Here is a 12,284-nt window from a genome sequence, read left to right as displayed (position 1 = left end):
ACTTTAAGGTATAAAAAGAAATAATAAACTTTAAGGTATACAAGAGCTTTTTTTCTAATAAGAGACAAATACAGATTATGAAATCTGATATTTTTGGAATTTTTTTTTTATTATGTCCTTTTAAAACATCCTCATTTTCAATTCATTTTAGGTCAATGGAAATTCCTGAAGCTGAAGGAAAAAGTGAAATTCTACCTCCAACAATACAAAAAATAATAAAAGGGTACAACAAGTATCTACGTCCATTTTTTGATAGTAAGTAGAAATGCTCTTTCAATAAGACTGAGTCATAACATAATGTGGTGTCTAAAATTCAGCAGTGAGAGCAAATGGGTTTTTCTGTACTTTTTTCCTCTGATATCTGACAGCCACTGATCTGATTATATATGTTCTGTGATGTAATAAGATAGAGTTTAATAGCTTTTGTGGCCCAAGGTGAAACTTGTATATTCCAAGTATTTGCAAGCTAAACTTCCAGACTTGGAAAACTTGACTGTTATTGTATGTCTGTCTTCATGAAATAAGCTGTAACATCTTACCTATTTAAAAGTGTAATTTCCTCTGATTTCCTAAATAATAACTATAAAAAGCTTTGATTAAAGATTTGAAAGCTTTATATATCAAGATGTTCATAACAGCACAGGCAGATCTTGTTACTATGCAAAGTACTATGTGCCTCAGCTATAAGATTGCAAGAGAATTATTTAATAAATGATTCTTGCCTCAGGTCTTAAAGCTCACTGAACAGATTTACTGAAAATTGTGGGGGGGAAATGAATTGAAAAGAGAAAATGAATCAAAAATGTCAGTTCCCTGCATCAGAAACCAATGGTCACCAGATTGGAAGAGCCACATAGTCTGCTGCATCAAGGCTGATTTTACTGCCCTGCAGTGCAGCCAGACGCCTGAAATCTCAGTGAAAAACCTCCTTGTTTGAGTCAGGCTATTGGGTGTATAGAAGTACTGAGGAGTTATGAAGTGGCATGAAGAGCTTGTCTTGGAGAAAGTGCAGAACACTGAAGAAGAAAATATTCTGAATGTTGAAAAGAAGCTCAGCACCTTGTGTCTGTCAAGAAATAAACTTGTAGTGTGAATGCTAGGCAATAGCTCTTAAGCTAGATGTTTGCAAATGTTAGAGATATGAGTGCAAACGGAATATTTTATGTCCCTTTATATCCTATTTTAATGAGTTTCTAAGACCATAGTGTTACCTCTTGCCATCCAAATACCTGGTTCAGTATGGATGCTCCACATCACGGGCTGTTTCTGAATCCATTTATAATAATTTTAAGATATACCTGTATTTTAGGTTGAAGAAAAAGGAAAAAACTGTTTCATCAGTTTGTTTTTATCATAATTATCTTACCTGATGATAAAACTGCTGTAAAATATTTAATGCTCTAAGGAGACTGACAGCAAAATAAAAGTAACTTTAATAAATAAACTAACTCTTCCTCATTGGAGATGATGCATAATGTAAAATAACTGTGTTCAGTGGCAATTAATATATTTTATTCATTACCTTGTGTTAGTACTAGAGATATGTTGGCACTGTCATGATGAGTGTGCTTGGGTAGACAACAGAGTCTCATTTCAAAACCCTGTAATAGCAATTAAGACGTACTGTAAAGCATATTTGAGTTACAAATCTCCCTTTTCTCCATCTTTTTCCCACAGCTGTTGTATTGCAGCAAGGCTATAGTTATTTTTTTGTCTGGGTGTTTTGTTCAGAGGGATGCTGAGGGCTCTCTGGGTGCCTAGAAATCCCAGAGGAGCTGAGGCACAGATTGAGTCTGTCGCACACAGAGCCAGTCTCACACCTCCAGACAGTGCCAGCATCACTGCATATGCTCACCACAGCTCAGGCATGCACACCCTGCCTCAGAAACCTTTGATGGAGCTTTATTAGCTCTAGTGCTGAAGGAATGAGATGATGCTCCGAAAAAAATACATTTTATTGATGCCACTTCTAAATGCAGGGTTGGTGGTTTTGTGAGAAATTACTTTCTTTGTGGGAGTAATTTGAGTTAGGATGACTCAGGCAATGCTTCTCCTGATTTTTGAACCTGTAGCTTTTTGTGAGATCATTGGGGATCACTTTCCCTCTTATGGAGGAAGGTGTGCTTGGGCTGGGGAGTGGTGTCAGCCTCGTCCTGACCCCTCTCTGTAACTGGCAGGGTGGGCTACACTTTGTGTGAAGGTCAGGCTGAGGAGAATCTATTGTTCCTCTTGGAAGCAGAGCTAGCAAACTACCCAAATCCTCAGCTTAACAAACCTGTGGAATTTATTTATCTCTGTGGCCTCAGCTATGCTAGCTTTGTTCCATGTAATATTTTCCTGGTTTATATGGTGGTTTTTTGCCTGCAGCTGGTGTACCTTGTGTCTGTTCTTGGTAACTGGCTTTACTCAAGTGGCACTGAGCTCCTTAATATTTCACAAAAGGAGTTTTAGTCCTGAAAAGAAAATTAGGTATAAACAAATGTTCATAAAATGACCGTTCATTTCTCCTACAGCCAGAAAAAACAGAAATATTTACTAATTAAGTAAAATTTATGGTGTCTCATAATTTTTTAGTTTAATAAGCCCCCCATTTGCTTATTAATTTGTGTTTGGTCTTTGTGCTGGGACTGGCAGATGACTGGAAATGTCCCAACCATATACCCCAACTCGGGCAGTGTCATTAACAAGGGGAATATGAACACCTTTTTCATGGATAAAAGTCCAGTGACTGCATAAGAACATAAAAACTGTCTTCTCCTCTCCTTGCATGGACTGAATCTCCTGCTTTTCTGGATTTTAATTCTGGATGTATCTCCCCTTACTTGGTCATCTCCTCCTGCACACTCGCCCCATCCAGACCCTGGCTGCACAAACGTTGCCATTTTTGTGTAACACAGCCTGTCCTTCCCATCTCTAAGCATCTAAATTGGGTGCCCAAAGTAGGATTAGTTGAAGCCAGCCTTAGTGTTTCAGAAGCCTATGGACAAGTAAAACTGGCTCAGTGTTCCATGTCTGTCCGTGGTGGGTGGCATGTACTGGTTGCCGCATTGTGAGGGAACTTCAGACACTGCTAGCACAGAGGAATCTCAGCTGGACTGGTTGCTTAGCCCTGCCCTCATCTGAATTTTGCTATTAAGAATGTTCTCTTTCCTTATCTATAGCACTTCAGTGTCCCTCTTTGAACTGGTTCATCAAGCAAGTCTTCATAAATTAAGCAGATAGGTGCAAAAAAGAATTAAAAAAACCCCAAAGCCCTGATCTGGAATGATTTTAGCCATTCCTTGGACTGGAATATGAAATACTCCTATACTAGTTAGTAGATATTACTCCTCAATATAATAATATCTATCCTACCCTTACAGATATATATGGAACACTTCTATAGAAAAGCTGGCATAAGGAATTTAAAAATCAACAGTTACTTCCCTTAAATGTGCTACATTACCCTGACACTTTATCTCAGCAATACAAGTTGATTTCCACCTCAGGTTTTCTGCTGGAACCATGTAGATCAATTTTATAACTTTATGTGCTGTGCTAAACTGAATTAATGAGCAATTCCTGCAGACTTCAGTGAGCCTTGGATTAGGTTCATAGGGTTGTCAAGGGATGCATAAAATCTTGTAAATAATTTTATACAAATAGATTTTGTTCTGTGATTGAATGTGATAATTTAAGTGTTCTAATTAAAAAGAGAGATACTAGGAAAAGGTCACAGCTAAGTATATTTGAATATGGAAGCTGCTTTCAAGTGGTACAGAAAAGTGTAATGCTTAAATCAGATATTCTAAATAATATTTAAAATATTATTTTCCTTCATAATGAGCAACACATTTTATAGACATAAGTTTTAAATTAAAGCAAATAAAATTTTGGTCCAACCTTCTGTCTAAGACCTGTCATCATGGGTTTTTTCCCCTCAAATGTTATTTATATTAAGTTCTATACATTTAATTAGATGAAAGCATTTTAGTCTTCAGAATTGTACAAAAGAGACATCAGAATGTTAGCTGTGTCTAACACCCTTTGGTTTAGTGAGGCAAACTTGCAGGGTACAAAAGAAAGAAATACCAAATAAACATAATCTAAAGACTATTTTAAGTCCCAGCCAGCCAATAGCTAATTCTTTAGAGAAAAGCAAAAAGCCCAGAATGTGTAAATTTCAGTATACACATGGCAATGGAGATTTTTCTTCTTTTCCCAGAAGACACACTAAGAGCATCTGATTGCCACCAAACCCAGGTTCCTGCATGCAGGACAGTTTGGGTTTTGGTTTTTGGCAGGGTTCTCCCCTGCCTCTCCAACCCCTCCAAAGGGCTAGATCCAGAGACTCTAAATTATAAATGGTTTATATATATTTATATAAACTGTTTATATAAATTATGTTCAGATAGTAAAAAGATCAATTTATTTGAAGTTTCCTGTTGTCTCCATCATCCATAAACTTTGCTTTGCCAAACAACGAGCACAACTAACTGCTGCATGCATTTTCTGACATTGGACAAGTCACCTTTCTGACTTCTCTTTGAGGACCTGAGTAAACCATGCTCCTTGATTTTTCTGTTACAAGATTTGATATTAACCTTCCAGATCTTTTTGTCTTTTGGAATATTCCTCTTTCTCTCAACCAAACTGTGTCTGCTGTTTGCACATTTTATTTAAACGTGGAAGGCGAATCTTGTCACAGTCATAACAGTCTTGCCAATACAGAATAGATTGCAAGATAACTTAATTCTGTGCATTACTCCCCATTGTAATAATGATGCTGCCAAAGCATAAGATGGAAAGAGCATGTTAAAATGATTATCTGTGACAGACTCTAAATCCTTCTCAAAGGCACTGCTTGCCAAGATGGTTTCCTACCCTGTGTGTGCTTATTTGTCCCCACATTAATTGCTTGCATTTGGCTGTATGGAAACATGGGGGTTTTGACAAATGATTTAACAAGCTGTTGTTAACATGCTCCTCACCGATTTTTGTCTTGTCCACAAACTGTACCAGCAAAGCAACATCAATGTCTAAAAATTATTGATGTTAAACAAATAGGATTGGAACTGATTTGTGCTAGAAGTGGGTCTGTCTTCTGATGCCTTCAAATCAAGAATTACAGTTGAGATCTGTCAGAAGGCCTGTCTTAACCTGCCCACTTTCTTCATGTAACTATTTGTCAAGAAAGATGTCTTGTGGTGGGAGGTTAAATGCACTGAAAAAACCCCTAAGTTTTATGTAAGAACTCTGTAATGCTCCAAAGCGAGGCTGGCAATCAGAGGGACAAAATGAGTTTTTTAGGAAGCTATAATGAATGATTCTAGTGATAATTTTCCTTTTAATTTTCTGTTTACTTGCAGTATTTTATCCAGTATTGCTGAAAAGATAGGACATTCTTCCAAAAAGCCTTTTGAGGCCTTTTTGAATGTCAGAATTGTTTTGGGTTTTCTCAAACTAAATGAAAAAGGGCTCATGCTAATGGCTCAGCACTGGAAGTTATTGATCATGCTGATCCATTGCAGTAGTAGGTACATACATGACACAGTGCTGGTTTATTTTGCTGCTACAGACTGGGATCATTGCAGTGAGTGATCCAAACTTAATTTTTAGGTATGCTGTCTGCCACTCTTCTGGCTGCTTTCCCATTTGGGATTACTAACTATGAGTATCTATAAGGGCATAGAGGTAAAATTGAAACGTGTGTTGCTTGGGCTGCACAGCCAGTGCTGTAACAAGGCACTCCCTTTGGCGATGCTCTGCCATCCTTTGAAGATTCCCTTCAATACTGCGGGACAGAGTGACTTCAGTTTTCTTCTGAAGACCGGTAGATTTCTTCTGATGTTGTCATTATGCATAGAACTTCTGCCAAACATATGGAAATGTAGGAACTGACTGCCTCATCTGGTTTGCTGCCCAGTTTTTGACACTGTCAACAGGAGACTTTCCAGAGGAAGTTCAGAGGAAACCCTGGTGAATAATTATGAGCAGACTCATTCTGTTATTAGTACTTTACAATTTATGGTGGGTTACTAAGTAAACATTTATCCTCATATGCAAAAAAGAAATCAGCATTTAACTGTTAATGTTGTTCTGATTTAATTAACTGCTGGAGCAGAGCTGTTCTCAGCATCTTGTATTGTGTTGATAGAGATCCTTTCCATAATTTGTTTTCCTGCACAACTCCTCCCACACAGAATATTGCTGTACCCGGGGTGATGAAGTTTTCTGCTGAGTTTTTGTGGGTGCTGGGCTGGGCAGGCTGGCTGCACGTGGGCAGTGAGAGCTGTTGGCTGGAGCAAGTGGAGCAGGATGGTTTTGTCCTGACTGTGCTGCCGCTCCTTGGCCCTTGAGCCCAAGGCAGGTCTGTGTTCAGTCAGTCTGAGCTTGAAGTACATCTCAACCTGAGCTGGATGTCTTGTGCTGCTTGGGAGTCACCCAACACTGCAGGGCTCTTGTGTTACTCAGTAATATTTTGAAAAATACTTCACCAGGAAAGAAAAAAAGGATCTACAAAGTTTTGTTTGTCTGATTCCTGAGAAATTACCCCCTGCTTAATTTCAGTAATCTTTCTGGAAAGTCAGCTTTCCCCCTCATATGCGTAACAACCTAGCACTGATGATACCAAAATGCTGATAATGGACATTTTCCCTAATCTGTATCACCTTGCTGGACAAGGATCAGGTATTGTTCCTACTAATAAATCATGATATAATAGAAAGAGTCTGATTATTCCCAGCCATGATTCCTGCATAGGCATCTGAGCACTGCACTGTCCTCTCCTTGGGGTGGTCCATCATCAAGCATAAGCCTTGCTGGATGGGGTTCTCCCCAAATCATCATGTGATAGCTGGCAATAATATGTTCTGTTGCACTCATACATGGGAATCTCTAGCAAGACATTAAAAACCCCAGAATATGGATTATAAATCCATATTTTTATGGATTCAATGGTTTTTGAGGGTCTGACATATCTTTTGAGGCTGGCAATATTGTACCTGCACTTATGATATAGTACAATGGTAAGTGTAAGTATTAATTGTTGTACCCCCGGTAGCTGGGATGAGTTTCTTAGGTGTTGAGCTTTTAATCCTGGAGAGAGAGAAAATAAATTTATTAATGGAGTATCAAAACATGAAAAGAGTGGGAAGAAACAGAAGAACAAGCTGTCAATGATCTGAGAGTTTTTCAGTCAATTTTTTTTCAAAGTTAACCTCCAAAGTCTTCTTTCAATGTATGAACAATAGTTTCTAATCCCAATGTATAATTTAATAGTATATGATAAACATGCATATTAGCAGCAGGGCATGCTGCAAACCTGCAGTCCTGTTGTAAGCTGGTGGTTTATATTTAAACTTTCATCAGAACAAAGGACTTACAGATTTTTTTCAGGAGTGACAGATGTGTAATGATTTTAACACTTGCATTAAACCAGAAAATATTTTGGAAAAAAATAAAAATACTAATAAGCTTACACATCTTAGAATGATACATTTTTTTCTTTAGTGTTGTTCAGGAGGGTGGAGTTGAACTTGATGTTCCTCTGCATGCCATTTGGGGCCATAGGGGAGATTTCTACAAAATGTATTGCAAGGAGCCAAGAAGGGCTTTCAGCCATGTGCCTGTGAGATAGGGGCACTATCAGCTGCAGAGATCTTACCTGAAGTATTTCTGCATTTCTCAGTGCTGTGTTCTTTTCTTCTCAATTGCTTTTAAAGATGCACTGATTTAATATTAATTTATTTGTACAAGCACTCTTTTAATTATTCTGCACATATTCAGCCAGGAATAACGTTGTGTTTTCATCAAAGTTCTGCATAAATTCTGCATTTTAAAATGCACAGCTGGTGATCTTCCTTCCAACAGTGTGAAATGCACATTGAGGAGGAAATGGGAGTCGGAGCATACTGACATTACAATAACAACTACTTAGGTAAGGTGTTTAACTACACTGAATAGGCCTTCAGCTTATGACAAGTTTTCCTTTATACTTTCCAAGTATTTAAATCACAAGTTTCCTGCTAGTGGTCAAAGGCAAGATACTAAATTACAATGATACAATATATACCATAAATTTTTAAATGGAAGTCGCTCAGCTGTGCCATCTGGATATTAACCATGTGACATTGCCAGGTGAAACTTCTTACTTCACCCACATCTGATGGACCAGATGTTGCAACTGGAAGAATTCTTTCCACTGCTCTGCACCTCAGAGCAGAAGAGTGTGATGTACCATGGGGATTGTGCCTTCCACACCTCATTGTGTAACATTTTCTCCAGCACCTTTTTTTCAGGGGAAAAAATAATATAAACCAGGAAGTATTTAAGAAATAAAGCCTGTTTCTGAAAACTAAAATAGTTTTAGCTCAGAAGTATGACATTATTTTTGGTTAAGAATGTGAAAATTCTTGCATAGTCTGTGTTTCAGGAATATTTAACATAGCCTCTAAACATTTAGGAAGAAAAATGGAAAGATTTTGTAAACAGTTCTCATGAACACTGAATATTAAAGAATTATGAGCTACTTTCTGACTTTCTCTTTTTTTTTTTTTTTTGCAGATGGTCCTGTGTCAGTTGGAATGAGTATGGATATTGCAAGCATTGATACAATATCAGAAATAAATATGGTATAGTATTTTTGCAGTCTTTTCTTTGCTTATTGATAAGCTGATGTCTTGTGCTTACATTTGCTGGCAGCACAACTTTGGGCTTGGCTCCTTGTGAAGTCAGTATGGGTTAGGAGATGGAATTCTCTTTTTCACGACACGTAGTGTTTATAACACTATAATAAGCATAGAAATGCAGCTGTGAATCCCACCTCTTGCACATACAAACAGAAATCTGCTACTGAGTATCAATCTTAATGAGAAGCATGTGGATCAGTTCTCATTTTCCAGCTGAAATGTCTAAGTCTTTATGCATTACAGAAAAATAAAGATGTATTCATGTGCCTTTGAAGCCACTCTCCCTGTGATTAGATACAGCTGAACTCAGGCTGTTTTTCTCGTCTGTTGTTGCTGTCATACAGTAATTTATTCCAGCTGTGTTTCATTTAATTTGTAGCATTTGTTCTTGAACAAACTATGAAATGGAATGTACTTTTCTACTTAAAGATCCTCCATTGGTACACAGAAATAAAAAGAAAAAAATAATTAATCGGATATTACATATTAGTAATAGTAATAGTAATTATTAGTTACTATTCAGGGGAAATAAGGTCAGAACTTCAGATGAATTTATAATTTTCATAAAAACACATAATAAAATCAAAAGTTGTTCTAAAAGTGTAAGAAATAATGTGATCTTAATGTAGGACTGCAAGGCATCTAAATTGAAGTGGAATTGGACTGAGTGCTGTGTTCAAGGTCTTGATAAATTTGATGCCACTGTTTCCTTTGTGATGCGAAAAGGAGAAATTGTGCTAAAAATTCCTTTCCTGTTTCACTAACTTCTATATGAATTTATTCAACTTTTTGCCATGTGCTCTTAAAAAATTCTTTATTTATTAGTTTATGTGAAAAAAAGTGAGATTTGGAACCATTTACATAAATAATTCTAAATCTTCAAAGTTTACAGAGCCATATTATCTGCTTACAAAGCTCTGAGGACTTCAGCTGATTCATAGCCCCAAGTAAGGCCAGCAGCTTTTACTGTAAATGAACATTAGAACAAAATCTACCAACCTCACATGGAGTGCCAGAAAATTTGGCAGAATTCAGTACAGCTGCTCTTGGAGTGCCAGGGACATGGAGAATCACAGTTTGTGCCCAGCAGCTGTTTCCATATACTTCTGTAAAAGTGAATACAGCCCAGGCTCCCTTTGTATGATAATTTTGATTTTCTCTTTGAGGACTACACAGCTACCATATTTCTCAGGCAGCGATGGACTGATGAGAGGCTTTGTTTCGATGGTAATAAGAGTTTGAGCTTAGATGGTCGACTCGTGGAAATGCTTTGGGTGCCAGATACCTTTATAGTTGATTCAAAAAAGTCTTTTCTTCATGATGTCACTGTTGAGAATCGTCTCATAAGGATATACCCTAATGGAACAGTCTTGTATGCTATAAGGTATGTAAATACCACATATCAGCCTTTAGGATTGTGTCTACTTATGTTTCGAACTTCCCAGGTTCTGCTTAGCAAAATGGGTCTGTTTGTAAAAGTAGTGTCTTGTACTTTTATGAATACGTAATATTCTTGGTCAATATGGATAAATTCTTAAATTTAGTAATAGATCTTCCCTAAATAGACCCTTTTGCTTTCATGCAGGCTGAACACAGGAATTGCATGTTGCCATTCTGGTTTGCAGTGAAGCCATCGCAGGGGCAAACAAGCTGTGATGATGGATTTGCATGATTTATTGTGAATTACCCTTTGTAAAAGGTTTTGATAAATATAACAAAATCTTAAAATATATTGCAAATAACAAAGGAAAATGTGCACTGTAAGTGAGAAGGGAGCAAATGGTGGCCTTTTTAGACCATCAGTAAACTCAGCTGTTCTGCTGTGGTTTCTGTTTGGGATTGTATTACTCTGATACATTAGATACCAGTAAATAATAGATTTTTTTTCCTCACAATAGATATTAGGCTGAAAATATTATTTCCAGAAGGATACATGGCATTTTTTGTTTTTACTCCTGAACAGTTTTGTCCCATCAATACTTAGAAAACTTTTTTTTTTTCCTCCAAGGATCACCACAACTGTTTCATGCAGCATGGATCTGACTAAATATCCAATGGATAAGCAGACATGTACTTTGCAACTGGAGAGCTGTAAGACACTTAATCCTTATTGTTTTATATAATTAGAAAAATATCTGTGATCTATTTCTGCTAGATATTATCAGAGTGGCTGGAATTTTCATAAAAGGCAAGGGACATGTGACCAGCCCCTGCTGAATTACAGTGGTATCTGTGTGCAAAGATGTGTGCACATATGTGCACAAGAAATCACTGAAAATAGCATGGCAATACTGAACTGCTGTAGTGCTAATTAATGATTGAGCAAAATCCTGGGAGATTCTCACAGGCTTGGTTTTGCAGAGCATCCTGCAGTTACTGTCTTGGTCTTCAGAGGGAGTTCTGTGAACAGGCATTTTCTAGCACAGATGGGATAATTTTTTTTTTTCCTTTTCAGAGTATGTAATTTTTTCCCCCTGAGATAAAATTCCTTTAGGAAAGAAAGAAAGGAGAATAAGGCTTATTTGTAAGGCATGTAGTTCATATTTAATAATTTACCGTTTTCAGATCTTGCTCTGACTTATTTCATTGTCTCTGTGTCAGTGCCCTGCTAAAAAATGTAATCAATTGATGAACAATAGAAATACATTTTTTTCATTTTATCAATCAATATCCTTATATTTTCTTTGAAATAGGTTCTCTAATACTTTGTAGGCATGGTTACTTTGCAAACACACAAAAATGCACTTTTTAAATTAAATGTTTGCTATTATTCATATGACAAGACTCTAGAAAACAAGTTTTGCATGGGATAACATAGAAGAATAACCATTTCTGTAAGATGAAAATATATATTTAAAATATGTGTCAATACATGCTCAAAATCTTTCGGAAGGCTTTTCAGTACTTGTCAAGTTTTATTCTGTATCTTTTCTGAAGTGTGTGTTGTTCATCTCTTGTTGTTAATGACCAATTAGATTGCCACGAAGTTTCATTTTAGACAGAGACACAAAGGAAATGGACCCAAAACCTTCTTCACACAGGCATCTGTCTAGAACAAGCAGTTTTTGAGATCTGTTTAACAAACTGTGATTTAAATTGCAATTGGGATTTGTCTTTATTTTCCTTTGGAAGAGCATATTGGTAAATCAGTGTATATAGATATAAATCAATGTATATAGATTTAAATCAACAGCACTGCCTAATGAGTCATTTAGTATTTCTCTTGTTCCCGAATGAAATATATGTCCCACAGGAATTTACAATTTATTTGACAGTATTAAAAAAAAATAAAAAGGAGAATTCCCCATATAATTAAAACCAAGCTTTTTTTCAGATTGATTCCATCTGCTTTTTCAACAGCACACAAGTGTCTCCTGTCTGAGGGGAAAACCCAGTCGTGTCACAGCAAATGCTCCCATTACATTGGTGTTTAGTTTTGAGGAAAACAGATAGAAGCAACAAATACAAAAAGGAAAGAGTGTGCCTTGGGCTGTGGCCTTTTCTCATCAATGCACTGCGGTCCTTTCTTTTGAGTAGGCTGGAAATGGGGTTTGTTTCCCCAGGTGATAACCTATGTTAATTTATAGATGAATAATGTCACCATCCTCCTGGCAT

At 36.9% G+C, this 12,284-nt stretch overlaps 1 protein-coding gene across 1 annotated transcript in view; it reads left to right on the top strand.

The window, feature by feature from the left end:
• The window catches only part of LOC121341725 (gamma-aminobutyric acid receptor subunit pi-like), a 52,322-nt gene that overhangs the window by 20,697 nt on the left and 19,341 nt on the right, over positions 1-12,284 (top strand). Inside the window, 4 exon segments of the mRNA XM_041415519.1 lie at positions 152-255; positions 8,545-8,612; positions 9,836-10,053; positions 10,678-10,760. Of these exon segments, the coding sequence (XP_041271453.1) occupies positions 152-255; positions 8,545-8,612; positions 9,836-10,053; positions 10,678-10,760 (473 nt within the window).

Source organism: Onychostruthus taczanowskii, unplaced genomic scaffold (genome assembly GCF_017590055.1).
Source record: "Onychostruthus taczanowskii isolate IOZ18803 unplaced genomic scaffold, ASM1759005v1 scaffold5, whole genome shotgun sequence".
NCBI lineage: Eukaryota > Metazoa > Chordata > Aves > Passeriformes > Passeridae > Onychostruthus > Onychostruthus taczanowskii.
This window is presented reverse-complemented; position numbering and strand designations above follow the sequence as displayed.